The sequence below is a fragment of the Eulemur rufifrons genome, chromosome 19, assembly GCF_041146395.1.
Source record: "Eulemur rufifrons isolate Redbay chromosome 19, OSU_ERuf_1, whole genome shotgun sequence".
Lineage (NCBI taxonomy): Eukaryota > Metazoa > Chordata > Mammalia > Primates > Lemuridae > Eulemur > Eulemur rufifrons.
This window is the reverse complement of record NC_091001.1, coordinates 60,717,844-60,744,699: the sequence shown is the minus strand read 5'-3', so window position 1 is coordinate 60,744,699 and position 26,856 is coordinate 60,717,844. Positions and strand designations below refer to the sequence as shown.

Below are 26,856 nucleotides of genomic sequence, written 5' to 3'. Positions count from 1 at the left end.
AATTTTTTAAAAAAACAATAGTTTTATTACCTAACTAATAAAAAAGCACCTTTCACCTCAGTTTCTCTGGGCCTGCTAATTTGGTTTTTTAGAGAGATCACAGTGAGGTAGAATGAGGGCTCCTCAGACACGTCAGTGTTCAAATATCGGTTCTGCCATTTCCAAGTTAATCAGTCTCTCAGAGCCTCGGTTCTTCACTGTGAAACAGAGGAAATACCATTTATCTCGGACACAGGTAAAATCACTACACAGTGTGAACGGCCCATTTGAGAGGAACAAAGTGTTGTCTCTGTTGAACCAGCACTGTCTGGGGAAGTCAAAGAAATGTTTAGAGAAGCAGTAAAGGACAAGAAGGAATCTGAGACGTTGACAAGAGAAACGGTGTTTCTAGCAGAGGCAAAAGCACATGCAAAAGCTATATAGAGCCACAATGCAGCAATACAGATACTTAACAAGAAGATAAAAATGTGGATTAGTCAAGAAGTAGTGACTGAGTGCCTCTACACACCAGGCACTGAAGATACAACCATGAACAAGAAAGTCCTCACCCTCATGGAGCTTAGAATCCACTAGGAGAGAAAGACAAACAGGTAAACGGCAGTAAGTGGTCTACTGGAAGCAAATGGGGTACTAACACAGTTTTTTTCATATAAAGCAGTGAGAAAAGCCCTCTAAGAGGAAGGAGATAATTGCTTAACTGACATTTAAAGGCAAGGGATAGTTAACAAGGTGAAGAGCTTGGTAAAGTATATTCCAGGCAGAGGCACTACAAAGGCCCTGAGGCCAGAGATAGCTGGAGAAGAGGTCATGGAACTATGAACAGATGAGGGTGCCTGCAGCAGGGAAGGAGGAGAGGGGCCTGGGATGAGAAATGAGAAACAGGCAAGGACCAGATATTGTAGGGCCCTGCAGGCCACAATTTGGGCCAAACTGTACAAGACTGCTTATTCCAACCTGAGACATTTGGGCTTGACTATGTATGTAATGGGAATGCAACATTAGATTTCAAGAGGAAAAAGATAAGAACAGGTTCTTTTACAGCAGGATAAGGGGAAGCAGTGTGCAAAATGGCCACAATAGGGAGTAAGGACAGCTTGGAGACCAGATGAGGAAGGCCTACACTCAGGTAGGGTCAATATACACAGAGATGAGAAGAACTCCAGAGACAGATCTGAAGAGTGGTTAGCAAGTTCTCTGGTCTATATTCTAGCCAGCTTTCTGAGTCCAATGCCAAAGCCCCCTGTAAACCCTAAAAGTACTCACCTTCCATGGGGGAGTCATAAAGCCTTCCCTCATCTGGGCTCTGCTCCCACTGTGGCAACAAGAAAATGCAGTACTAGTAGTACATAGAGACAGTTATCCACTGTCCCCACTGCATGATAGGCTACAGACCATCCATTCTAGGATGTTAGGCTCCAAGTAAAGAATTTACATCCCTTTCCATCCCTTTAAGGGTAGGGAGGTGGGAGAGTCCTTTAAGTCAAAGTTTCTCCAAATATCATCTGCAGATGATGACTAGTATCAGAATCACCTGGAAGGCTGAACAAATTGCAGATTCCTAGTCACCACCCCATACCTACTGAATCAGAAGACTAGGCATAGGGACCAGGAATCTGCATTTTAAACAAGTATCCAGCCTCCCACTCTTGTCCCCATGGGTAATTCTGATGCACTAAAGCTTCAGAACCAAAGCTCTAGGAACAGGGCTAATGGAGTTACACGTAACTTGAAGCTGGATGGCAATGTCATAATTAGAGGACTATGTAGAGCCAAAGAGTCAAGCTGGCCACTGAGTGCATAATCCAGAAAGAGAAGTCTGAGCTGGGCATGGTAGCATATACCTATAGTCCCAGCTACTCAGGAAGCTAAGGCAGAAGGATCATTTGAGTCCAGGAGTTAGAGGCTATCATATGCTATGATCATGCCTGTGAATAGCCACTGTGCTCCAGCCTAGGCAACATAGCCTCAAGCCTCAAAAAAACGAGAGAGAGAAAACTCTGAGTGGATTATGGAATTTGATGGTCTCAAAGTGGAAAACAGGAGGCAGGACATCAGAGCATGGGGTTTTGACAGCAGAGAGAACAAGCAAAAGATAAGGAGCACTCAGGGAAATCACTAACAATGGTCATAATCTCCAGCTCTTTTAGGTTGGTTTTCCCAGCAGAGCCCTAAGAGGGGAGTGCAGAAGTCTTGCCTCACACAGGCCAGATGACTAGGCCATAGACTGCCTGATCCATGCACACAATAATTCCACCTACCCTTCAAAAGAGAACACACTCCTCCTTGGTAAGTATTGCTTCTACCCTCATGATTCCCCATCAGCCTGCAGAAGAGCTCCAGGCTATATAGAAAAACACACAGAACACTAAGGGTTAATGACTAGCACTACTCATCAAGACACTCAACCCGGCACATCAGTGTCCCCAACCCTGCCATAAATTCAAGGACCAGCCATCCACATCTACACACTCCTACACACGCTCGGATCCTGCCATCCATGCACATCTAGCCAGTTTTCCACTATTTTAACTATGATTCGCTGATACAGTCCCACCCTGTAATCTGTGCTCTCATGTCCCTCCCCAAAATTTAGAGAGAAATTTCACAGATTCAGGTTGAGCAGAGTCCTAAACTCCTGAGGCCAGCTGCTACACCTGAGTCAGTGGGAGGAGGTATCCTGAAGGGGTGCTCACTCCCTTCACCCTACCTGAAGGAAGCTCCAGGACTGCTGCAAGCTTTTGTATAGGAAACTTGTCTCAAAGATAAGCAAGTATCCTAGCACTCTGGGAGGCCGAGGCGGGTGGATCACTCGAGGTCAGGAGTTCGAGACCAGCCTGAGCAAGAGCGAGACCCTGTCTCTACTAAAAATAGAAAGAAATTATCTGGCCAACTAAAAATACATATAGAAAAAATTAGCCGGGCATGGTGGTGCATGCCTGTAGTCCCAGCTACTCGGGAGGCTGAGACAGTAGGATTGCTTAAGCCTAGGAGTTTGAGGTTGCTGTGAGCTAGGCTGACGCCATGGCACTCACTCTAGCCTGGGCAACAGAGCAAGACTCTGTCTCAAAAAAAAAAAAAAAAAAAAAGATAAGCAAGTAGAACCTGATCTATTTGAAACAATGGAAGGTAGGCTCTTGGCAGCAGAAACTGAGGTGGGGGAGAAAGGTAAGGTAGAATTTCTGAGGATTGATTTTTAAAGTAAAGAGCATAAAAAACACAAAGTAATATGCAACCTCACTCAAACCCTTGTATGTAAACTACCTGATCCTTCCTAAAATCCAAAAGCTGGTTCCAAACTAAAGAGGTAAGAATGCTAAAAGATGATTTAAGTAATCCCCAAGATTATTTATGACCCTAATCCTGAACTGCTTGCCCTGTTCTTTCTTAACACTCCACCCACTATCTGAATTCTCTAGGTTTCTGACTTAATGATTCAGCTTCCTGTTTCAGCCTTGCCTCACCTTATTCCTCAGGCCTTTTGTTTCCTTCCTTAAGATTCTACTCAACTATCAGTTATTCTGCCTTCAGCTACCTGGACTAAACAATCTGCCTATCCAGATCCTCAACCTTTATCTTCAGTACACATGTCCCATTCATGGGCAAGTGCCCCATCAAGCTTACCCTGGTTTCATGACTATGACTCGGAGAGAGACACACGTTACATGGTTTACCTCAAGTATGTTAGGTGGTTCATCCCAGGCAAACCCTGGCATCACCAAAGATGATGAAATAAGGAGAAGGACAATGAGCCCAGGGCCAAATGTCTAGACCTCATCCTGACATCGTAAAGTATACCTTCCTAGCCCTCAGGTGCTGCTCCTGACACTGCATCCCCCTCTCCTACTACCCCACTTTCAAGGATCCTTCTAGCCACTGCTGGTCAGCTACAAGTAGGAATTCACGGTGAGTACAACACAGGCTTTTGCCCTACAAAAGGCTGGGCCCTTCACAGTCTAGTGAAGGACAGACAACTAATTATAATATATACAATAATTAATAGCAATGCATACAGAGTTGTAGGATCAAGAAGGCTGGTGAGGTGAAGCTACATGAAAGCTATAACTTGAAGGATGAACAGGAGCTACCCAGGCAGTGGCAGGGCTTTTGAGGAAGAGTGTTCTAGGCACAGGGTACAGTACATGCAAAGGCCCTGCAGCAGGAAAGTTTATCTAAAGAGTTGGGATGAGTTGGTGGATGGGGAGGTGAAGTACAGAGTGTACTGACACAGATGACGTCAGAGAGGCCAAGAAAGGCCTCATAAGATATATGAAACTGTTTTATTATTCACTTAATTATTTATTGAATTTCACAATTCCTAGGTGCTAAGAATACAATAGTGAATAAAACAGATAATATCTCTGTTCTCAGAAAATTTACATTCTAATTGGAAAAGACCATAAACAAATATGCAAATAAACCAGAAAAATATTAGAAATCGTTAAGTGCTATGCAAAGAATTAAAATGAGGTGATGTGATAGAAAGTATATGGGTGGCCACTTTAGAATTATTAGGTGGTCAGGAGAAGGCCTGTCTCAGGAGGCAACATTTAAAAGCAGGTATCTCAATTTTAAAAAGCCAGCCATCCAAAGACCAAGGAGAAGCCAGGCGCAGTGGCTCACACCTATAATCCCAGCACTTCGGGAAGCCAAGGTGAAAGGATCACTTGAGGCCAGGAGTTTGAGACCAGCCTGGGCAAAATAGCAAGACCCAGTCTCTAAAAAAACAAAACAAAAAAAAATTAGCCGAGAATGGTGGCACACGCTTGTAGCTACTCGGGAGGCTGAGACCAGGAGTTCAAGGCTGCAGTGAGCTATGATCATGCCACTGCACTCCAGCCTGGGTGACAAAGTGAGACCCTGTGTCTTAAAAAAAAAAAATTAAGGAGAAAAGCATTCTAGGTGGAGGTAACAACACATGCAAAAGCCAATGGAAATTTCACAGACGATTTTTAGGCAGGGGAATGACATCACAATCATCCTTACACTTTATAAAGAGCACTCTGGCTGCAGTGTTGAGAATGGAATGGAGACAGGGGAGGATAAAACCAAGACTGGAGGCAGAGATGGGAGCGGTCAATGATGCTGATAACAACTAACACTCATTCAGCAATTAGTAGATGCTGATCTATTATTCTAAGCATTTTACGTGTATTAATTCACTTAATCCTCACAAGTACTCTGTTTTATAAATTAGAAAACTAAGGCACAGGGTAGTGGCAATAAAGAAGGAAAGTGATTGGGTTCAAGAAGTATTGAGGAGGTAGAGAGGACAAGTCCTAGTGATTGACTGGTTGTCACATGTGGGAAGGGAAGAACAGGCTTGCTAGTCACTACTAGGTTTTGGACTTTAGCCACTGCATGGTATTTATAATGTGTATGATAGAACACTAGAGAAGGAGCAAGTGTCTGCAAGACATCCCAGCGGAGTTGTCCATGTGGGCAGTTGGATATTCTGGTCTGGAGAGAGATTTGGGCTAGAGATTTCGGAACCATCCATATGTAGATGGTAACTGAAGCTGTCAGAGATATCGAGATCACCCAGGAGATTACAAGGGAAAGAACAGGGAGGAAAAAAAAGGCCGAGAAACAGAATGTTAACATTAAAAACACAACAAGAATCATTTATAAAAACAAAAAACTGGAAAAATCTTAATGTCTGTTGATAGGAAAATAGCTAAATAAAATATAGCATATCTCTTCTATGAAATACTATACAGCATCCAAAAACAATGAGAAACGTCTTTATGTACTAACACGGGATATTGTCAAGGCACACATTGAATCAAAGAAGGAAATACCAGAATGATACATAAAATGTTATCATTTATGTAAATAAAAAATTAACACTTTAAATTTTGGGAGAGGTTCACACATATGTATGTAAACACACAGAAAAAAGTCTGGAAGATACATTCCAAACCATTAAATGGGGTAATAGGAGTAGTCAAATTATTGTTTATAGTGTTTTAATTTTTTTAAAAGATTATTTACTATATTCTCTGTAAATTAAATAATTTTTCAAAAAAGAATGGGCACAGAAGAAAACCTACAAAGGACATCTTTTGCTTCAGATACTTTTTTTTTTTTTTTCTGAGACAGAGTCTCACTCTGTTGCCCAGGCTAGAGTGAGTGCCGTGGCATCAGCCTAGCTCACAGCAACTTCAAACTCCTGAGCTCGAGCGATCCTCCTGTCTCAGCCTCTCGAGTAGCTGGGACTACAGACATGCACCACCATGCCCGGCTAATTTTTTCTATATATATTTTTAGCTGTCCATATAATTTCTTTCTATTTTTAGTAGAGATGGGGTCTCGCTCTTGCTCAGGCTGGTCTCGAACTCCTGAGCTCAAACGATCCGCTCACCTCGGCCTCCCAGAGTGCTAGGATTACAGGCGTGAGCCACCGCGCCCGGCCTGCTTCAAATACTAAATTCTCTGTCTCGCCTACTCTCCTTGATGTTCACATCTATCAGCTTCCCACCTGCCCATATCTGCAATGCTAACACCAAGCCCCCTAATTCCACATTCTGCCCTGAATCCTTGGTCCAAGCCCAGCTCTGCCCACCAATCCCCAAGCCTGGGCCACAGGAGGGGAGATCACACACGAGAAAGTCTTTAACACAAGGGAAATGGATGCAGATGCCTGCCTCAAGGACAGCAATCAGGTGGCCTTACTGGCCAACAGGTATATGAAGGTCTGAAAGCAGCTCTTGGAGTGCTGGGAAATGAGGCTGGAAGACATGCAAAGTCAGGGAGGAAGTGGTATGGGGTGAGTTGAAGAAAAAGCTAGTTCCACTTGTAAAGATTCCAAGTGAGGTGCCATAATCTAGTGGAAACGAGGTTTACAGCAAAGGGAAGAGGACTCTTCTGTGAAGAGTCTGGTTGGAGGAGAGAGGTGTTTCGGGGTATCTAGAAGAATTAGTTTCCAAAGCAGCAATTCCAAGAGGCACAGTATATAAAGGTGTAGAAGCTGGGGCAGCAGAAGGAAGCCAGAGGCTTGAACAGACAGGAGGACCTACAAATGAGGAGAGATAAGGATGAAATAAAGCCTTTCCTTCTTCAGCAAACCAAAGGCAGAGAGGTCATGGGCAGCTCTCTGGTGACTGTGCTCTTAACTTTCAACTTTCTGTAGATGAAACACAACGTATTTGGGCGTGTTTTCCTGGTTACCTCAAAAAAAAAATGACACTCTCCAGGCCTTACCCAACAGCTGATTCACCATTAATTAGTGCATATCAGAGCCTGCTGAGCCTCACACCTCACGCAGTCACATACCACACGGCTCTGGAAAAAAAAACAATACGGTGTGAGCTGTCAAAGTCCTCTCAGTATCTGACCTCGCCCTCTGGGGTAGGTTTCATTTCAAAACCGAAAGGGACTGAAGGGCTGGGGAAATCCAAAGATCAACAGAGCCAGGAACAGGTGGTTCCCAGCAGAAAAGTGTCCCAGGCTGGAACTCAAAACAGAAACCAGACCACTGATAAGACATGGTTTATGGTGTCTGTCTCCAAGCCTTCAAATGCCATTTATATATTTTCCAATATTTACAGCAGGGCATGACCACACTTATCCAACTCCTGACACTAAAAACCTAATTCTCCAAGTGCTTAAGCAACTTCCTGGTTGTATTAAGTTTTAGAGCTTTGGGGTAGCTCCAATAACTAGGACATCAGGAGACTTGTGAAGTCTTCAGTCCTTCACATGGGCCACATCTTAATCGTGATGCATTTTATCACATCTTCCTTCATTTCCCCATGAACCCTTGGCGAAATTCCTGTCTCACTAAAAATTTCTAAGTTGTTCATAATGGCCCTCTCACTGGAGCAATATTCAACACAATAAATGTCTAGTTCATCAAAGGAGTCAGGTTATTTGCTTCAGGTTCATTTGTAACTAGCTATACGACCTTGGGCAAGTCACTTCACCTTTCTGACTTAGTTTCAGTTTCCTAATCTTGGAAACAGAAGGAAGGGAAGCAATAAAACTTCCTTGACCTGAGAAAAGACTTAAGTTTTCTTTCTTTTATATAAATTTTTTTCTGTGAACTTTATTGAGAAGTATGAGGAAAGACTTAAGTTTTTAAGTATAAAAGGCTCGTCAAGTGCCAAACAGGGTTATTTTTAAAAGACACACACCTTAGCATACCACAGTGAAATTCTAAGCATAAACACAAAATTCACAAACTTTCAGAAAGAGAGAACAGGTTAGGCCAGGCACAGTGGCTCACACCTGTAATCCTAGCACTCTGGGAGGCCAAGGCAGGAAAATCTCTTGAGCTCAGGAGTTCGAGACCAGCCTGAAAAACAGCAAGATCCCATCGCTACTAAAAAATAGAAAAAAATTAGACGGGCATGGTGGTATGCACCTGTAGTCCCAACTACTTGGGAGGCTGAGGCAGGAAGGATTGTTTGAGCCCAGGAGTTTGAGGTTGTTGTGAGCTAGGCTGACACCATAGCACTCACCTGGGCAACAGAGTAAGACTCTGTTTCAAAAAAAAAAAAAAAAGAGAGAGGTTGGTCCGAGTGCAGCGGTGTTTACAACTAATTGATCACAACCAGTTACAGATTCCTTTGTTCCTTCTCCACTCCCACTGCTCCACTTGACCAGCCTTAAAAAAAAATTAAAAAAAAAAAAAAGTATAAAAAAAAAAAAGAGAGAGCGAAAGAGAAAGAACAGGTTATTACTTACAAAGAAAAAAAAATCCTATTGGCATTGGACTTCTCATCTGTATCACCAGAAATTCAAAACAATAGAAAGCTGCTACACACTTTGTAGAGCTAAGGACTGGTATTCAAGAATCCTAAACTCAACCAAGACATCATTCAAACATGAAGATTAAGAGAAATTGGACATGTACAGCCAAAGGCAGTGGCTCACACCTGTAATCCCAGGACTCTGGGAGGCCAAGGTGGAAGGATTGCTTGAGGCCACGAGTGTGAGATCAGGCTGGGCAACACAGTGAGAACCCCCATCTCTACAAAATATTTAAAAATTAGACAAGCATGTTGGCCCACCCCTGTAGTCCCAGCTACTCAGGAGGCTGAAGCAGGAGGATCACTTGAATCCAGAAGTTTAAGGCTGCAGTGAGCTATGATTTTGTCATTGCACTTCAACCTAGGTGACAGAATGAGACCCTGTCTCAAAAAAATAAAAAAGAAAGAAATTGAACACATAAAGACTTTGAAAGTACCACCCATGCTCCCATCCTATGAAAATCACTCAAAGAAATGTCCTGGCTAGTTAATATTTAAAATTAGAACAAAGCCAGGAAAGACAAAGTATACAAGAAACATTTACCTCCCCACAAAAAACCTTTCAATGAGGTTGGACTGGATGACTTCTGACAGCGTTTCTAAGTACAAACAGAAACTGTCCTGCACACAGCAGTGCCTGGCAGTCTGGGTTTGTGAGTTGTTCACCACCTAGTGGCCTGATGAAGTAAATGCAGTTTGTCAAGTGCCCGGATAAACTTCCAGCCATTTTGTGAGCTCTGATGGAGTGTGTAGACCTCCTAAAGATTTTAAGGGTAAGAGACTACAAACTCTCCAGACTCATATGCAATTATAAAGACTTAGCCCACCATCATTCACTCTCCAATGATGTGGGGAAGTCCATTCACTTTGTGCCTAAACAATCACAAGTGAAGCACAGATTTGTTAGCCTGTATTTGCAAAACAGTGCAAGGTAGAGGTTGCTTTTGCACAGACTTATCTGAATTGACAGCAAGTGTAGATGCTATGAAAGACAGGAAATATGCCTTATAAAGAGGAAGACTGTCTTCAAAGGTTCGTAAGGCTGGCATGTGGAATATGGATTATACTTACGTAGTGTGGTTCTACGGACTGACCTAAAATTAGTAAGTCTCAATTAGATTTCAATTTAAAACAAGAAGTAATTTTCTACCAATGAGAGCTACTCAACAATATAATAACGTCCTCAAGAAGTGATGAGCTCCTTCATCAATGGAGGTATTCAAAGATAACTTGTATGATCATCTGTCAAGGGGACAATAGAAAGCATTCCTGTAATTGGATGGCAGACTGGAGATAAGGAGATTGTATTAAATCACCTCAAAGGCTCTTGCCAGCTCTAAGAGTCTATTATTTTAAATAACACAAGAGTAAAAAACAAACAAAAAAAATTAAAAAATAACTAGGGTCCTCCTTCTGCTTATTTTTTTAAAGATCCAACTAGGCAGTTAAAACTCGTGGCTAAAAGTATAGGTTTGATACTACTTTCTACTTGAGTAAATGTGGACAAATTATGTAACTATTTGCCTCAGTTTCATTATCTGTAAATATAGAATGATTCTAGTACCTATTTCATGAGATTACTATGAATATTAAATAATATGATACTTTGTTAAGCACTTAAAACAATGTGTGATGCATGAAAGTATTCAAACATAGCAGCTTGGCCATGCACAGTGGCTCACACCTGTAATTCTAGCACTCTGGGAGGCCAAGGCAGGAGAATTTCTTGAGCTCAGGAGTTTGAGACCAGCCTGAACAAGAGCAAGACCCTGTCTCTACTAAAAACAGAAAAATGAGCCAGGCATTGTGGTGTGCACCTACAGTCCCAGCTACTCTGGAGGCTGAGGCAGGAGGATCCCTTAAGCCCAAGAGTTTTGAGGTTGCAGTGAGTTATGAGGACACCACTGCACTCTACCCAGCGCAACCAAATGAGACTCTATCTCAAAAAAAAAAAAAATTGAAGCTCACTCCCCATCTTCGTATGAAAAAATAAAAATAAAAAAATAAGGTCGGGCACAGTGGCTCACACCTGTAATCCTAGGTCAGGACTCAAGGTCAGGAGTTCGAGACCAGCCTGAGCAAGAGCGAGACCCCATCTCTACTAAAAACATAGAGGCCGGGCGCGGTGGCTCATGCCTGTAATCCTAGCACTCTGGGAGGCCGAGGTGGGCGGATCGTTTGAGCTCAGGAGTTCGAGACCAGCCTGAGCAAGAGCGAGACCCCATCTCTACTAAAAATAGAAAGAAATTATATGGACAGCTAAAAATACATATAGAAAAAATTAGCCGGGCATGGTGGTGCATGCCTGTAGTCCCAGCTACTCGGGAGGCTGAGACAGGAGGATCACTTGAGCTCAGGAGTTTGAGGTTGCTGTGAACTAGGCTAACGCCACGGCACTCACTCTAGCCTGGGCAACAGAGTGAGACTCTGTCTCAAAAAAAAAAAAAAAAAAACATAGAAAGAAATTAACTTGACACCTAAAAATATATACACAAAAAATTAGCTGGGCATGGTGGCGCATGCCTGTGGTTCCAGCTACTCGGGAGGCTGAGGCAGTAGGATTGCTTGAGCCCAAGAGGTTGAGATTGCTGTGAGCTAGGCTGACGCCATGGCACTCTGGCCTGCGCAACAGAGTGAGACTCTGTCTCAAAACAAAAAATAAAACTAGTAGCTTGAAAAGGAAAGAGAAAGGAAAAGAGGGGAGCAGGAAATGAAACCTAAATGTACTGCTTATTTTAGTTATCTGTACCAAGCCTCAATCACAGCATTCCTGGCTGCTGTTGGCCAGTGGCTGAGTTCCCTTAGAAACTAGCCTCAAACAAGAGCCTAGATCTACCTACTTCAAGGAGGCAGCTCATCCCTTCCCCTAGAATCTGGCATCTTCCCTGCACAAGACAGACTCCCGAAGACCTCACAAATACCACTGCCCCAAACTCTAGGAGCTGAGCAGGAGTGTTACTCTTTTTACTTACCAGAACATCAGCATTCAAAGGGACCTCAGAAACCACCTAGAGCAACCCTTTTGTTTAATGAATGAGGACAATAAGGCTAAGAAAAGTGAAGTCCTAAATATGGCAAGCTGGTGACTGGGTCAAGACAAGATCATAGGCCTTCTTAGTCCTAGTCCAGTGGTCAAAATCTTTCCATTTTCCAGATGAGAAAAACAGAACTGGCCCTACTACCTCTTAAATCATACAGTCCATACTACCTACTTTACACAGGTAAGAGAAGACTACAGCAGTAGGGTGCAGAGGTTAAGAGCATGGACTCTGGAGGCAGATCTATTCAAATCCCAACTCTACCACTTATTAACTGTATGATTTTAAGCAAGTTTCCTAACCTCTCTTTGACTCTCTAAAATAGGGATAAGAGTGACTACTTATAAAGGTTATTTTAAGGATTAAATGAGATAATCCATGTGAAGTACACAGCATGTAGAAAGTCTTCAGTGTGTATACTGCTTTGCTTCTCACCATTACCAGTCATATTAAGAAGAGAGACGAGCATAATAACAAGAAAGACAAGACAAGCTCCTACTTCAGGTCCAAAGAGCACTGAGACACGTTTTTTTAGCTCCATTTCCTGGCCCAGGGAGCACCCAATCCCTCAGGAGAACATTAACTAACCTATCACTCATTTCTTTGGATCTAGGGAAGAATCAACTCAGAGAATAATCAAAGCACACTATGGTGATAAGATGCTTAAGATCACAGTGAAGCTTAGACAGGTCAAAACCCAAGCCTGACCTTTACACCTACACTCAACTCAAGTTCGACAACATGCAGTTTTTGTCTCTGCCTCTCAACCTACTAAAGGGATGCAGTTTATTAATTAAGAGCAAAAGCTCTGGAGTTTAACTGCCTGGGTGCAAACTGGTTCCATCATTTATATGCTGTGTGACTTAGGTGAATTACTTTACCTCTCTCTGAGCCTTTGTTTCTTCATCTATTAAACGAGGATAACAACTATTTTAATTATGATAACAGCTGACATTTGGTAAGCACTTTCTACGTGCCAAGCACTATGCTAAATAAACACTTTACATGGCTTATGTCGTTTAACTACCACAACATCCTTAGGAAGCAAGTACTATCATTAAGCTCATTTTACAGATACAGATGTTCCTCAACTTACAATGATGTGACATACTGATAAATCCGTTGTAAGTTAAAAAAACTTTAAATCAAAAATTCATTTACTGGCCGGGTGAGGTGGCCAACGCCTGTAATCCTAGCACTCTGGGAAGCAAAGGTGGGAGGATCACTTGAGATCAGGAGTTTGAGACCAGCCTGAGCAAGAGTAAGACCCTATCTCTAACAAAAATAGAAAAAAATCAGCCAGGGGTGGTGGCGAGTGCCTGTAGTCCCAGCTACTCAGGAGGCTGAGACAGGAGGATTGCTTGAGCCCAGGAGTCTGAGATTGCAGTGAGCTATGATCATGCCACTGCACTCTGGCCCAGGAAACAGAGTGAGACCCTAACTCAAAAAAAAAATGCATTTACTATACCTATTAAACATCATAGCTGAGCCTAGCCTACCTTAAACATGCTCAGAACACTAACTTTAGGCTGTAGTTGGGCAAAATCATCTAATATAAAGCCTTTATAATAAAGTATCGAATATCTCATATAATTTATTACATACAGTAAACTGTAGAATACAGTATCAGCTATTTATCCTCATGATCACACTGCCCAGCATCATGAGAGAGTATCATACCACATGTCACTCGCCCAACAAAAGAACAAAATTCAGAATCTGAAGCATTGTTTCTAATTAATGCATATTGCTTTTGTGCCATTGTAGAGTCAAAAACTTGTAAGTCGAATCATTTTAAGTCAGAGACCATCTGCACACATGAGGAAAATGAGGCAGTTTTCTTCTTCAAGGCCACACAGTTACTGGCAAAGCTGAGATGTCAGTGCAGGAGGTCTGATCCCTAAGTCTACGCTGCTTACTCCTACACTGCTCTGCTTCTCACAGTGCCGATGGCTACGGCTGTTAAAAGATGATGATCCACAAGAAGTGCTTAGCACAGTGCCTGGCTTATCAAAATTAGCTGTTATCATCATCATCAATCCCTTTAAGCCTTTCCCAAAGATTACAACCTCCTAAATTTCAATTTCTTCTTAAGGGAAAGGGTTGTTTTCTTACCTCGCTACCAGCTCACTGAGTAGCATGGGGTAGGGTTCTAGTATTTCATTTTCCTCATGTAATATAGGGAATAAGTACCTGGGTGGAAAGACAGGGAAATATTTATTAGAAGCCTGTTTCTCTATAAAAACAATATACTGAAGTCTTTGTTTTTAAAAAATAAAATCTTTAATACTCTCATTAGAAAAAAATACTCACAAAAATTTGTTTCTCAAAATAAAGCAGAGATACATAGCATTTACTAAAAAAAAGAAACTGTCAGTCCTCTACTTCCCGTCCCCATTCCACTCTCCTGTCTTCAAAACTGCTGTATTAGTCATTCAATCCTCACAAGAAGATCATGTCATTTGAAAGGTACAGAAACTGAAGTTCAGAGAGGTTCAAGATCACATAGCTGGCCGGGCGAGGTGGCTCACGCCTGTAATCCTAGCACTCTGGGAGGCCGAGGCAGGTGGATTGTTTGAGCTCAGGAGTTCGAGACCAGCCTGAGCAAAAGCAAGACCCCTCATCTCTACTAAAAATAGAAAGAAATTATCTGGCCAACCAAAAATATATAGAAAAAATTAGCCGGGCATGGTGGCACATGCCTGTAGTCCCAGCTACTCGGGAGGCTGAGGCAGTAGGATCGCTTAAGCCCAGGAGTCTGAGGTTGCTGTGAGCTAGGCTGATGCCACGGCACTCACTCTAGCCCGGGCAACAAAGAGAGACTCTGTCTCAAAAAAAAAAAAAAAAAAAAAAAGATCACATAGCTAATAAGTGGGTTACCAGAAAAGAACTTTGACAGAGGAAGGTAAAGTTGGTAAACTCTTTCACTCACTTATCCTGGGGGGAGGTGTCTTTGTTAGAAGTACCTAACGGGCACCTAAAAAGAACCAAGACTGATAACGAGATTTTCACGAAACTTTTGAAAAGGCCATAACTGCTCTAACAAGGGAAGACCAAACAGGAACTGTGAACTAAAAAGCCAGTAATGCAGTGAGCTATCATCAATCCTGCCCTCCCAGAAAAAGTGCAAATTATTGATAAGCCTGACAAATCAGGACTTCATCTCTGATGACAGCTACACTCCCGCACACCAGTCCTCACCTCCCCAATTCCAGAATGATGTAACACTTTATCCTGCCGGAGAACAAAGTACTGTTCAGGTCAAAATAAGCATTTTATAAACTCTTAGCAATTTGATGGCAGGAACAAGGCCTTATTCATGTACATCTGCCCCTGCTTATGTGGTACACAACCCTCTATTTATTCAATATATTTTTGTTTAAAAATTGAGTAAATTTATTCATTCAACTCCTATGTTCCAGGCACTGTTCTAGGATGCGAGAATATAGCAAAGAGTAAAACGCAGTCCTAAGCATCATGAAATTTACATTCTAATGGAGAGTGGCACCCAAAAAACTATGACAGAGAGTCCCTAGAACAGCTCCTGGCACATAGTAGCTTAGCACTCAATAAGTACTTGTTAAATAATCAATAAATGAATGAATAAATAAATACTATGTCAAATACCAGTAAGTGCTATGGAGAAAAATAAAGCAGGGAAGGCGGACAGGTAAAGCAGAGGGCAGAGAGATAGCTTTTACTTTAAACAGGATGGTCAAGGAATACTTCATTGACTAGGTGACAGTTACGCAGACACCTGAGGGAGGTTAAGGGAAAAGGCCATACTGATATCTGGAAGAACGATGTTCCAGGCCAAAAAAACAACTACAAAGGCCCCAAGGCCTGGCATGCTGGAGCAAGTGCAAGGAGACCAGTGTGGCTAGAGCACAAGGGGAAGTGGTAGGAGATGAAGTCAGAGCAGCCAGGAGAGGGTGGTGCTGCCTTATAGACCATAGTGAGGATGCTAGTTGTTAATCTCAGTGGGATTTTAATCTGGCACCCAGTAGACAGTTTTCAGCAGAGCAGTGGCATGATCTGATATACACACTTAAAAAGATTATTGTGGCCACCGTTAAAATTAGACTTGAGGGAGCCAAGAGCAAAAGGAGAAAGACCATTTAGAAGGCTAATATTCCTACGGCAGCAGAGCAGGTAGTAGGAAGTGTTCAAATACTGGATGTATTTTAAGAAGGAGCAGACAGGACCTGCGAGTGGATTAAATGAGGAGAGTAAAAGAACCGAATCAAGGGAGACTCCACTATATACTCTATACAACTAAACCGGACATGGAAAGGAACTTCCAGAGATGGAGGTTTGAGAGAAAAAGTTCTAGAGTTATATTTTTTAAATAAAATTCAAGAAGCTGGCTGGGTACAGTGGCTCATTCCTATAATCCCAGCACTTTGGCAGGCTGAGGCAGGAGGATCACTTCAGGCCAGGAGTTCAAGATCATCCTAGGCAACACTGCGAGACCTCGTCTCTACAAAAAATTAAAAAATTAGATAGGCATGGTGGTACGTGCCTATAGTCCCAGCTACTCGGGAAAGCTGAGGCAGGAGGATCTCTTGAGCCCAGGAGCTCGAAGTCACAGTAAGCTCTGACTGCACTACCACACTTCAGCCTGGGCAACAGAGCAAGACCCTGTCTCTAAAATTTAAAAAAAAGAAAAAAGGAAGCCATTAGACACCCAAGTGGAAGTAGCCAGTAGACAGTTGGATATGAGAGTCCTGAGTTCATGGCCAGGCGCAGTGGCTCGTATCTATAATTCCAGCACTTTGGATGGCTGAGGTACAAGGATCATTTGAGACCAGGAGTTTGAGACCAGCCTGGGCAACACGGCCAGAATCTGTCTCTACAAAAAATTAAAAAAAAAAAAAAAAAAAAAATCAGACTGGGTGCAGTGGCTCACAGCTGTAATCCTAGCACTCTGGGAGACTGAGGCAGGAGAATTGCTTGAGCTCAAGAGTTCGAGACCAGCCTGAAAGACAGCAAGACCCCACCTCTACTAAAAATATAAAAAATTAGCCAGGCATGGTGGCGCATGCCTATAGTCCCAGCTATTTGGGAGGCTGAGGCAGGAGGATCGCTTGAGCCCAGGAATTTAAGGTTGCTGTGAGCTAGGCTGACACCACAGCATTCTAGCCCGGGCAACAGAGCAAGACTTGTCTCAAAATAAAAAAAAAATTAAAATAAAATAAAATAAAAAATCAGCCAAGCATGGTGGTGCATGCCTGTAGTCCCAGCTACTTGGGAGACTGAGGCAAGAGGATCACTTAAGCCCAAGAGTTCGAGGCTGCAATGAGCTATATTCACACCAGTGCACTTCAGCCTGGGCAACAGAGCAAAACTGTCTCAAAAAAAAAAAAAAAAAAAAAAAGTCTTGGGTTCAAGGGAAGACATTCAAACCAGTAATATAAACTTGAGAATTGCCAGGGTATATATGGTATTTAAAGTCTTGAAAGAGAGCACCTAGGAAATGAGTATAGACAGAGAAGAGATCCAAGGACTGCTCCAAGTACTCTTTCATTGGAGGCTGAGGAGACGGGAATCAGGGGAAAAAAAAAAAAAGTTGAGAAGGAGGGACTAGTGACATAACAGAACCAAGGGAGTGGCATCCTGGAAGCCAACAGAAGCTAGTGTGCAAGGAGAGAGCATCAAATGCTACTGAGAGGTCAAGAATGAAGACAGGTGAGAAATGACCAGTGAATCTATATGCTATTTTCTTTTTCTTTTTTTTTTTTTTTTTTGTTGAGACAGAGTCTCACTCTGTTGCCCAGGCTGAAGCCTGGGGTCAGCCTACCTCACAGCAACCTCAAACTCCTGGGCTCAAGCAATCCTCCTGCCTCAGCCTCCCCAGTAGCTGGGACTACAGGCATGCACCACCATGCCTGGCTAATGTTTTCTATATATATTTTTAGTCGTCCATATAATTTCTATTTTTTTTTAGTAGAGACAGGGTCTCACTTTTGCTCAGGCTGGTCTTGAACTCCTGAGCTCAAACCATCCACCCGCCTTGGCCTCCCAGAGTGCTAGGATTACAAGCATGAGCCACCATGCCCAGCCCTATATGCTATTTTCTAAGCCTATTCTTTCCTATTCCACACATATCATTTTTTTTCTCTTTTAATCCAGATAAAATCCCAGTATTGTCCAATGAACACACATAAGGTTTCTGTTTAATGCAGCTCTATCCATGTCTCAAAAATACAAAAAATAAAAATCAATGCTCTTAATCTGGACCCAAATTTTACACAGCGAATAATGCTGAACAAATGCTTTGCCAGGTTGAAGTAACTGTCTCTCTGAAACAAAGTCCCTGACTAGGTTTTGCTTGTGCTCAATAGGTGGGATCATAGAAATGAGTTATTTAAATGTATTTCTTTTGTTTTGCCATTAAGTAGCAATCATTCTTTTTTATTTCAATAGATTTAACAACATAAGTGGTTTTTAGTTACATGGACAAACTGTAGAGTGGTGAAGTCTGGGCTTTTAGTGTACCCATCACCCAAATAGTGTACAGTGTATCCAACAGGTAATTTTTAGCAATCATTCTTGAACTCCTTTCCCTCCTCCCTAATTCAAACATCCTAACCAGCTTAACAAAGACCCTAAATTTCCACACACACCCCTCCTCAAAAACAAAGCAGAACACAATTAGATTCAAAAGCTGGATGAGAATGGGCACAATGGCTCACACCTGTAATCCCAGCACTTTGGGAGGCCGTGGATCACTTGAGGCCAGGAGTTCAAAAGCAGCCTGGACAACATAGCAAGACCTTATCTCTACAAAATAAGAAAAATTAGCCAAGTATGGCGACACACACCTGTAGTACCAGCTACTCACTCAGGAGGCTGAAGTGGGAGGATTACCTGAGCCCAGGAGTTTGAGGCTGCAGTGAGCTGTGACCGTGCTACTGCACTCTAGCCTGGTGACAGTGTGAGACCCCATCTCTATTTAAAAAAAAAAAAAAAGCTGGATGAGAAAAGGGTATTTCCCTTCTTTCTTTTATCGGACAGAGGTTTACCATAATAATCATTTGCTAATTCAAAGGTTGGGCTTAATTTTCTTCTTAGAATCTCTAGACAGGAAGCGCATTTTCTGATGACTTCATCTTAAAAGAGAATAACTGCTATAAAACAAGGCCTTTAACGTTCTGTGCTCCAGCAAGCATAGTCAAATTTCAATAATCCACACTCGTGAAGCAGAATAATAATCACCAAAAATTGGATAACGCAAACATCCTTTGTATATTCCTGAAATGGCTACGACCTCTGAATGGACTATGCTCTCTCTGCCTTTGGGCCTTTGCTCCCTTCGCGTGGAACACTTTTCCCTGCTCTCTACCTTGCACTCTGCTAATTTGGGACTCAGACTGGATGTCAATTTATCTAGACAGCCTTCCTGGACCCCCTCTAAGGCTGAATCTAGGGCCCCACCTCTGTGCTCTCCTAGCACCTTCTATTAACTCATATCCTACTGTTTAACACACTGTACTGTGTCACTTGTTTGTCTCCCTCTCCAGACTAGTAAACATCTTGAGGGCAAGGACAGGATCTCATTTTTGTATCCTCAGTGTCTGGGACATACAATTGCAATCAATAATCATTTGTTGAATGAGTAAGGGAATAAAATGAATTTGACCTCAAATATCTTCTGTGATTTTTGTAGCACATCTTACTTGATAAACCAACTGAATGAGGCTAATATTAAAAGTACTGGCATATGATCACATCCTCACCTGATAACAGAAACAAAGAAATTTCCTCCACAAAATATTGAAAACAGAGGATAAAAAAGGGAAGCGCACGCTCCCCAAGATCAGCTCAGGAGGAGTTATCACACCAGCCGCTCTTCCTCGGTACAGCACAGCAGCCATGCTTTTCACACCACAGGAGGGGCTACTGGACCTCTGGATTGTTCTCTTCATCTCCGTTCCACTGATCCTGTATTTTCCTCTTCTCTCTAGCCTATTCTCTTATTTATTTCCTCTTTCTGCCCTTCTTTCCCTTCCTTGCTTTCTATACTTTGTATTTGCATTCTGTTCTCATTCTTTCCGTTAACTTTTCTCTGTACTCCCTTCCTCACAGCTTATTTCAGGCAGAGGTACCATGGGGAATCCATGGGAATGGCTTTGCCCAATTGGGAGAACTTAAGCCAAGGATGTTGCTGTATCTCCTAGTCACTTCTGCAAACTACACCAACCTATTTCTTACGTTTTTCAGGTAACCGAGACGTGATCTCGTAACAGCAGTGTAGGGTCACCAGCACTTGAAGTCAAATTGTTACTATCTACAAAGCGGGTAAGTCACTTCTAGGCTGTAGTAACCTACAAAGTAATAGGGGCAAAGCCCTCTCAACTTACTATTATTTTAAATAAAAGAGAAACAGAAAGATAAATCTAAAGGAGGAAAGAAAAAGAAACCATGTTTTTGAAAAATGCTGCATATTGGCAGAGCAAATTTAAATAGCTGTAATATACTTGATGAACAAAGCAGATCAGAGAAAAATCTGGTCCTTGTCCACAGGGAACTTAAGAGAGTCTTGTTGAGGAAAACCCTTCCAAAACCCATAAATGTAAACCTGAGAACAAGAGAGGAGAGATTCAATTTACTGAAAGAGTCAGGAGCCTAAGATAAATGTATTGGATGTTTTAGGACAGAAAAATAAAGACTGGCTGGAAAGCTTTTTGAGTTTATGGTAAAGTTATCTTACACATCAAAGTCCATCCCACAAGCATCAGAAGCCAAGAAAAGGAAAAATCCACAAGCAGGAGTCAAGAGGCCCAGCACAGGCCCTAACAAGCTTTGCAACCTTGGGTAAGTCACTTTGCTCCTCTGATCCAAAGATGGCTCTTCTGTAAAATGAGCAAAATAATAACCTTACTGGCAAAGTTGTCTGTCACGATTAAACAAGTAATGTGAAATCACTTTGAAAGGTTTTACGTAACATACCAACTTAATGTAAGGGGAAGCAAAAATCATTCCTCTGAATAGAGCATAAATCCTGTGGTTCAATTTCCAAAGTCTAAGCCTGACTCACCTTCTCTGCCTTATTAAACCCCTTAATCAACCTGTGGTCACTGAGTGGAAGGAGAAGAGTCATGTGTGAGGCTCCAGGGGTGGGGCGGTGACTATTCAGTCAGTTGTTTCACATCTCAATGGCTTCATCTATAAAATGGGTTGTATGGAATTCATTCAGGTATCCACAAGATAACACAAGTCTGAGGAAGGAGTAGAAAATTTACCAAAACTGAGGAAAATATTTACATAAACCTCCTCCTCAGGGATAAATAACTCTTTCCCTCAGGAATAAGTAACGAAGATCATCAACTATCATCACTCCTTGGACAGAATTAGAAGTGGCCTTAGAGATCATTTAATCTCTGGTTTTACAGATAGGAAAACTGAGACCCAGAGAGATATATTGGGTTGCAGAAGTCTCCCAGCTAGTCAGTGGCAGAGCTGGGACTAGGGCCCACAGCCTCAGAGTCCAAAGTCCAGTGACCTCTTTGCCAGATCACAGCATCACCCAAGGTAACCTGGGGCCTATATAACCCATCAACACAAAGACACGTTGCAATTTAATCAACAGTCAAATGTGGACTACTGAAGGGAAGGGCTGTAGGACTCCAGAAGGAGGGAAGCTGAGGGCTGGGGGAGCTGGAAAAGGGAAGGCTTCACTGAGGAGATGCACTGAGTCCTAGAAGTACTCAGATGGGAGGAAATTAAGGAAATATTTCAGACAGAAAAGAGTTAAATTAAACAGTCTTGGGAAGAACAACTTAATGGATAAAATTTTCTTTAAAGAAGATAAGTAAGTTACAGATTTAGAGGATGAGACTGTTTTAAATCAGGACACTCCTTGATTATATGCAATTTAGTCCTTTTGTTGTCACATGAGTTTTTTACACTTACTAATATTTGTAATTCCCTAATCTATTCTGTCTCCCTACAAGACAAGGCCCTCTGTAGACTCTACATCCCTCTTAGCGATTAAGTATGCAGTCTCTGGATTCACATTGCCTAAATTCAAATCCTTACTTTACCACTTAATAGCTATGTGAACTCGGACAAATTCCTTCACCAATCTGTACTTCTGTAAAATTGAAATCGTCACTCATTTCAGGAGGTTTTGTAAGGATTAAATGTGTTTAAGTGGTCAAAACCTACATATGGGTTTTTAATCACTTTAGTTATAATGCGCCCTTTTTTACTGCATAAAGAAGAGAATAGAAATTATCCAAGTACATTGCATGTAGTAATGGTAAGTACCATTCTGCAAAACATTTTTTTCTGTTATGCACGTGTGTGTATGTATGTCTTAGTCATGATGTAAAATCTATTTCTTACAGTGGTTTGCTTTTAAAATATGACAGCCACTGAATGAATACACAGAATAAGGTTTAAAACAATGTCTACCACATAGTAAGCACTTAGTGCTATTTATTGTCACAGTTACTCTTACATATCTATCTACTAAAATTGTTTGTAGGTTATATAAAATAATGTGAAAGCACTTCGGAAAATTTGACATCTGATATTAAGGTAATAAGGTGAAGGCAAAAAGCCCTTCTTCTCATGGCTGACACCCAGACACTCGGTGCCCTGTCCAGGCACATGCTTGTTGCTTGACCCACTAGCTATGCATTACATTGAACTGAAGAGTCCGCAGACTATGATTTATCTAACAGTCATGCTCTGTCAATCTTTGCAGAGAAATGGAGGCTTGGCACTAGACTAAAATAATTTATTTTTACCTGGTTAGGGCGGGGAAGACGGAAGTCAAACCTATGGGCAGATGAGGGAAGCAAGTGAGTCATACAGAGAGTTGTTTGCTCCTCAAGAGCCAGGTAGATTCAAACATGCCACAGACAAGGCCAGAATGGCAGATACCTGAGCCTTTGGGCTCAGTCTGAATCACTTCCCCCTCCCTAACCTCACCCAGACATCTCATAAAATAGCATTCGAGCCCATTACAGGTGTCCCTCACATTAAGAAAAGCTGGGAGCCCTCAGATGCAAATAGGGGCAGATTACACAACAAAAAGTTACCTGAGGAGTTCTTTCAATGACAAGTTCACCTAAACTTTTAAAATATCATTAAAATTCTAAAATCCTGACTTACAAAAAAAATGTGGAAGACATGCTCACCAGTAAGGAAATCAGAAGGTCTGGACTCCATCCCCCGACACTGTGTGACCTTGAATTAGTCACTTCATCTCTCTAGGTTTAAATGTCTTCCTCTGTTAAAAAAAAAAAAAAAGAGAGAGAGAGAGAGAGAGAAGAGAGAGAGCATGCAATAACACCCACCTCAGAGGATCATGGTAAAAATTAAAGGCAGTATGCAGTAAAATTCCTACCACAGAATCTGGCACTGACAAATGCACAATAAACGCCTGTCCTTTCTAAACTAAAAGTGAACACCTATTGTGGTAGACTGAGATTCCCCAGCCAGCTGGCCTGTGAAAAAATCATAAGCATCCTAGTCTCTTCGTGGAGGTTGTTCTGCTTTTATGGAAGCCTTACAAAATATCTTGGTCTCTCAAGCACAATAGCCTAGACTAGGAAATCTAGGAAAGCAGTCACTTCCCATCTCATTCAAATGCTTTGGTACTGTGGAGGCTCAAATTATTTCTTGGTACTGCCCCCCTCCATTATCCATTATTAAACTTAAAAAGAACAAGAAAATCAATATCATGCCTACATTTTACACGATCCCTTTTCAAATTAAAGCCAAGGTATCGCGTTAAAATTCTCCCGCTGAGCTTCGGACCAGCAGGGGGATTTTGAAGGAGTGGTCACAATGCTCGCAGCGCAGCAAAGGCCCCGGGGAGTAAAGGGGGTGCATTCTAGCGCTTTCGGGCCCACCCCAATTTCTCGTTGGCGACGAATCCAGGCCACGTGTCGCCATTTTGTGTTCAGAAAACATGGCGGCCGCCCCCGCGGAGAAAGAAGAGGGGGAGGCGGAGGAACGCCACGTTGGCCTCTTTTCCCGAGAGATCCTAAAGCACGTTGCACACACGGCCTTTCCTGGTCTGGCTTGGCCCTAGGAGGAAGGGGAAGGGGCAGAAATCACAACTCGTAGATCAGTGACTCGAGCGACATTTCCTCAGCGGGAGGAATTCAGCAGGAAAGGCCTCCCAAGATGGCGGGCCCCATCAGGGCCGCCCCGGAGAGCGCAGGGCGCGGCGGCCGCGCTGAGGGGAAGGGGCGGAAAAGCAGCAGTGGGGGCGTTGACCGCGCGAGAAAAACCGCAGGCGCTCCCCAGATCCCCGGTCGGCACCCCCCGAATAAATGAGGCCTCCACAGAAATACACTATTGTTTCAAATGCCTGACAAGGATGCCACGGTTGAAACGACACAAGGACAGGAGGTGGGGTTTCGGTGGCTTTAACAGACAGAAACTTGCAAAATGCAAACAAAGCATTATGTAAATGGCCGCCATTCTTTTTATGGCCGTGCTTCTAGCACTTCCCAGAAAACAGCCGAGCCGCGATTCGGGCGGCGAAAGGGAGTGGGTTTCAGTCTTTTTGCTCACCGGCCACCACCAAGGGGCCGGGGCATGGGTGGGGGCTGGCGCGGGGCGCCGGGGCGCCGGGGACGAAAAGGCCCCACGTGCCCGCCCGCGCGCGCCCTCGCCAGTCAGGCCTCGCCTCGCCGCCCTTCCCCCCCGGAAGACGGCACCTGCCCCTCCCGTCCCCCCACACCCTCGCGCACGCGCTCTGGTCACCTCACGCGCACGTTTTAAACCCGCGGCGTCCCGGCTACCGCCTGCAGTTACCGCCGGGGCTGCCCGTGTCGCTCCGCGGATAAACCCTATTGGTAAAGCGCAAATATAATGTGTGTCCCCTATACACAACACTAATATTTTCAGTCATCCGCCAGTGATGTCAGAGTTAATAAAATGCATGTTTATTTTAAAACACTGCCGGACTCTCAGATTCCCTTTATCATTGCTTAGTTTTCACTACTGCGGTGTTAAAAGGGTTTTTTTTTATGTGCCGTGTAGGGGTTGGCGCAATCTTGTGACCTAAAAAAGACGGGTCCTCATTTTTTTCAAGGGGTCCTGCGCAGAAAGCACTTCCGGGGTCAGAGGGTACGCGGGGTTGAAAGCGGGCTTCCCGCCCCGCCCAGACCGCCGAGGCTGCCGCCGGAGTCGCCACCGCCGCGCCCTCGCCCACCCGCCCGCCCGCCGCTCCCGGCCCCGCTCGCCCCCTCCGCCGCCGCCGCCCGCCCCTGCGACTACGCCGCGGCCTCCCGCCCGCGCCCGCTCGCTCCCGCGGCCCTCGCTCGCCTCGCGCCGGCAGTTTTGGGCCTACACTTCCCCTCCCCCGCCAGCCGCCAAAGACTTGACCACGTAACGAGCCCAACTCCCCCGAACGCCGCCCGCCGCTCGCCATGGATGCCGGTGTGACTGAAAGCGGACTAAATGTGACTCTCACCATTCGGCTTCTTATGCACGGAAAGGAAGTAGGAAGCATCATTGGGAAGAAAGGGGAGTCGGTTAAGAGGATCCGCGAGGAGAGTGGCGCGCGGATCAACATCTCGGAGGGGAATTGTCCGGAGAGAATCATCACTCTGACCGGCCCCACCAATGCCATCTTTAAGGCTTTCGCTATGATCATCGACAAGCTGGAGGAAGATATCAACAGCTCCATGACCAACAGCACGGCGGCCAGCAGGCCCCCGGTCACCCTGAGGCTGGTGGTGCCGGCCACCCAGTGCGGCTCCCTGATTGGGAAAGGCGGGTGTAAGATCAAAGAGATCCGCGAGAGTACGGGGGCCCAGGTCCAGGTGGCGGGGGATATGCTGCCCAACTCCACCGAGCGGGCCATCACCATCGCTGGCGTGCCGCAGTCTGTCACCGAGTGTGTCAAGCAGATCTGCCTGGTCATGCTGGAGACGCTCTCCCAGTCTCCGCAAGGGAGAGTCATGACCATTCCGTACCAGCCCATGCCGGCCAGCTCTCCAGTCATCTGCGCGGGCGGCCAAGATCGCTGCAGCGACGCTGCGGGCTACCCTCACGCCACCCATGACCTGGAGGGACCACCTCTAGATGCCTACTCGATTCAAGGACAACACACCATTTCTCCGCTCGATCTGGCCAAGCTGAACCAGGTGGCAAGACAACAGTCTCACTTTGCCATGATGCACGGCGGGACCGGATTCGCCGGAATTGACTCCAGCTCTCCAGAGGTGAAAGGCTATTGGGCAAGTTTGGATGCATCTACTCAAACCACCCATGAACTCACCATTCCAAATAACTTAATTGGCTGCATAATCGGGCGCCAAGGCGCCAACATTAATGAGATCCGCCAGATGTCCGGGGCCCAGATCAAAATTGCCAATCCAGTGGAAGGCTCTTCTGGTAGGCAGGTTACTATCACTGGCTCTGCTGCCAGTATTAGTCTGGCCCAATATCTAATCAATGCCAGGCTTTCCTCTGAGAAGGGCATGGGGTGCAGCTAGAACAGTGTAGGTTCCCTCATAACCCCTTTCTGCTGTTTTCCCATGATCCAACTGTGTAATTTCTGGTCAGTGATTCCAGGTTTTAAATAATTTGTAAGTGTTCAGTTTCTACACAACTTTATCATCCGCTAAGAATTTAAAAATCACATTCTCTGTTCAGCTGTTAATGCTGGGATCCATATTTAGTTTTATAAGCTTTTCCCTGTTTTTAGTTTTGTTTGGGTTTTTTGGCTCATGAGTTTTATTTCTGTTTGTCGATAAGAAATGTAAGAGTGGAATGTTAATAAATTTCAGTTTAGTTCTGTAATGTCAAGAATTTAAGAATTAAAAAATGGATTGGTTAAAAAATGCTTCATATTTGAAAAAGCTGGGAATTACTATCTTAAACTCTTTGTTGGTGCTTTTTTTTTCCTCCCCTTTTAGCCTTAGGTGATTGGAGGGAGGAGGGAGAAGGGTGGGCCCATCTTGGTATTCTCTGAAGACCTTCTCACCTTATCGGTAAGATCCCATTCCCGCTGTGCCTCAACAAAGGAACGCGGCAGGTCGGGCCTGCTTTGGGGCGTCTGCAGAGACGGAGGGGTTGGGAGGGGTTGTGCCGGG

The 26,856-nt window shown here is 43.8% G+C and overlaps 1 protein-coding gene and 1 long non-coding RNA gene across 4 annotated transcripts in view; one reads left to right on the top strand and one right to left on the bottom strand.

The window, feature by feature from the left end:
- The window catches only part of LOC138400233 (uncharacterized), a 53,174-nt gene extending 28,908 nt beyond the window's left edge, over positions 1-24,266 (bottom strand). The window contains exons 1-4 of the long non-coding RNA XR_011236224.1: positions 22,939-24,266; positions 18,659-18,739; positions 13,904-13,981; positions 7,201-7,281 (exon numbers count right to left, since the gene is read on the bottom strand). This is a non-coding gene — a long non-coding RNA (uncharacterized lncRNA). The remainder of the gene's footprint in view (positions 1-7,200; positions 7,282-13,903; positions 13,982-18,658; positions 18,740-22,938) is intronic.
- Positions 24,267-24,280: 14 nt separating this feature from the next.
- On the top strand, positions 24,281-26,643 carry PCBP1 (poly(rC) binding protein 1). 3 transcript variants are annotated; one of them, XM_069495204.1, is made up of 3 exons: positions 24,281-24,294; positions 25,185-25,689; positions 25,846-26,618. In XM_069495204.1, exons 2-3 carry the CDS (start codon positions 25,186-25,188, stop codon positions 26,254-26,256), a joined length of 915 nt encoding a protein of 304 aa, XP_069351305.1. In that variant the 5' UTR covers positions 24,281-24,294; position 25,185; the 3' UTR covers positions 26,257-26,618. The 3 variants fall into 3 exon arrangements, with proteins under 3 accessions (XP_069351305.1, XP_069351304.1, XP_069351303.1); XM_069495203.1 differs by having other exon boundaries at positions 25,185-26,615; XM_069495202.1 differs by lacking the exon at positions 24,281-24,294 and having other exon boundaries at positions 24,920-26,643.
- The last annotated feature ends 213 nt before the right edge of the window (positions 26,644-26,856 follow it).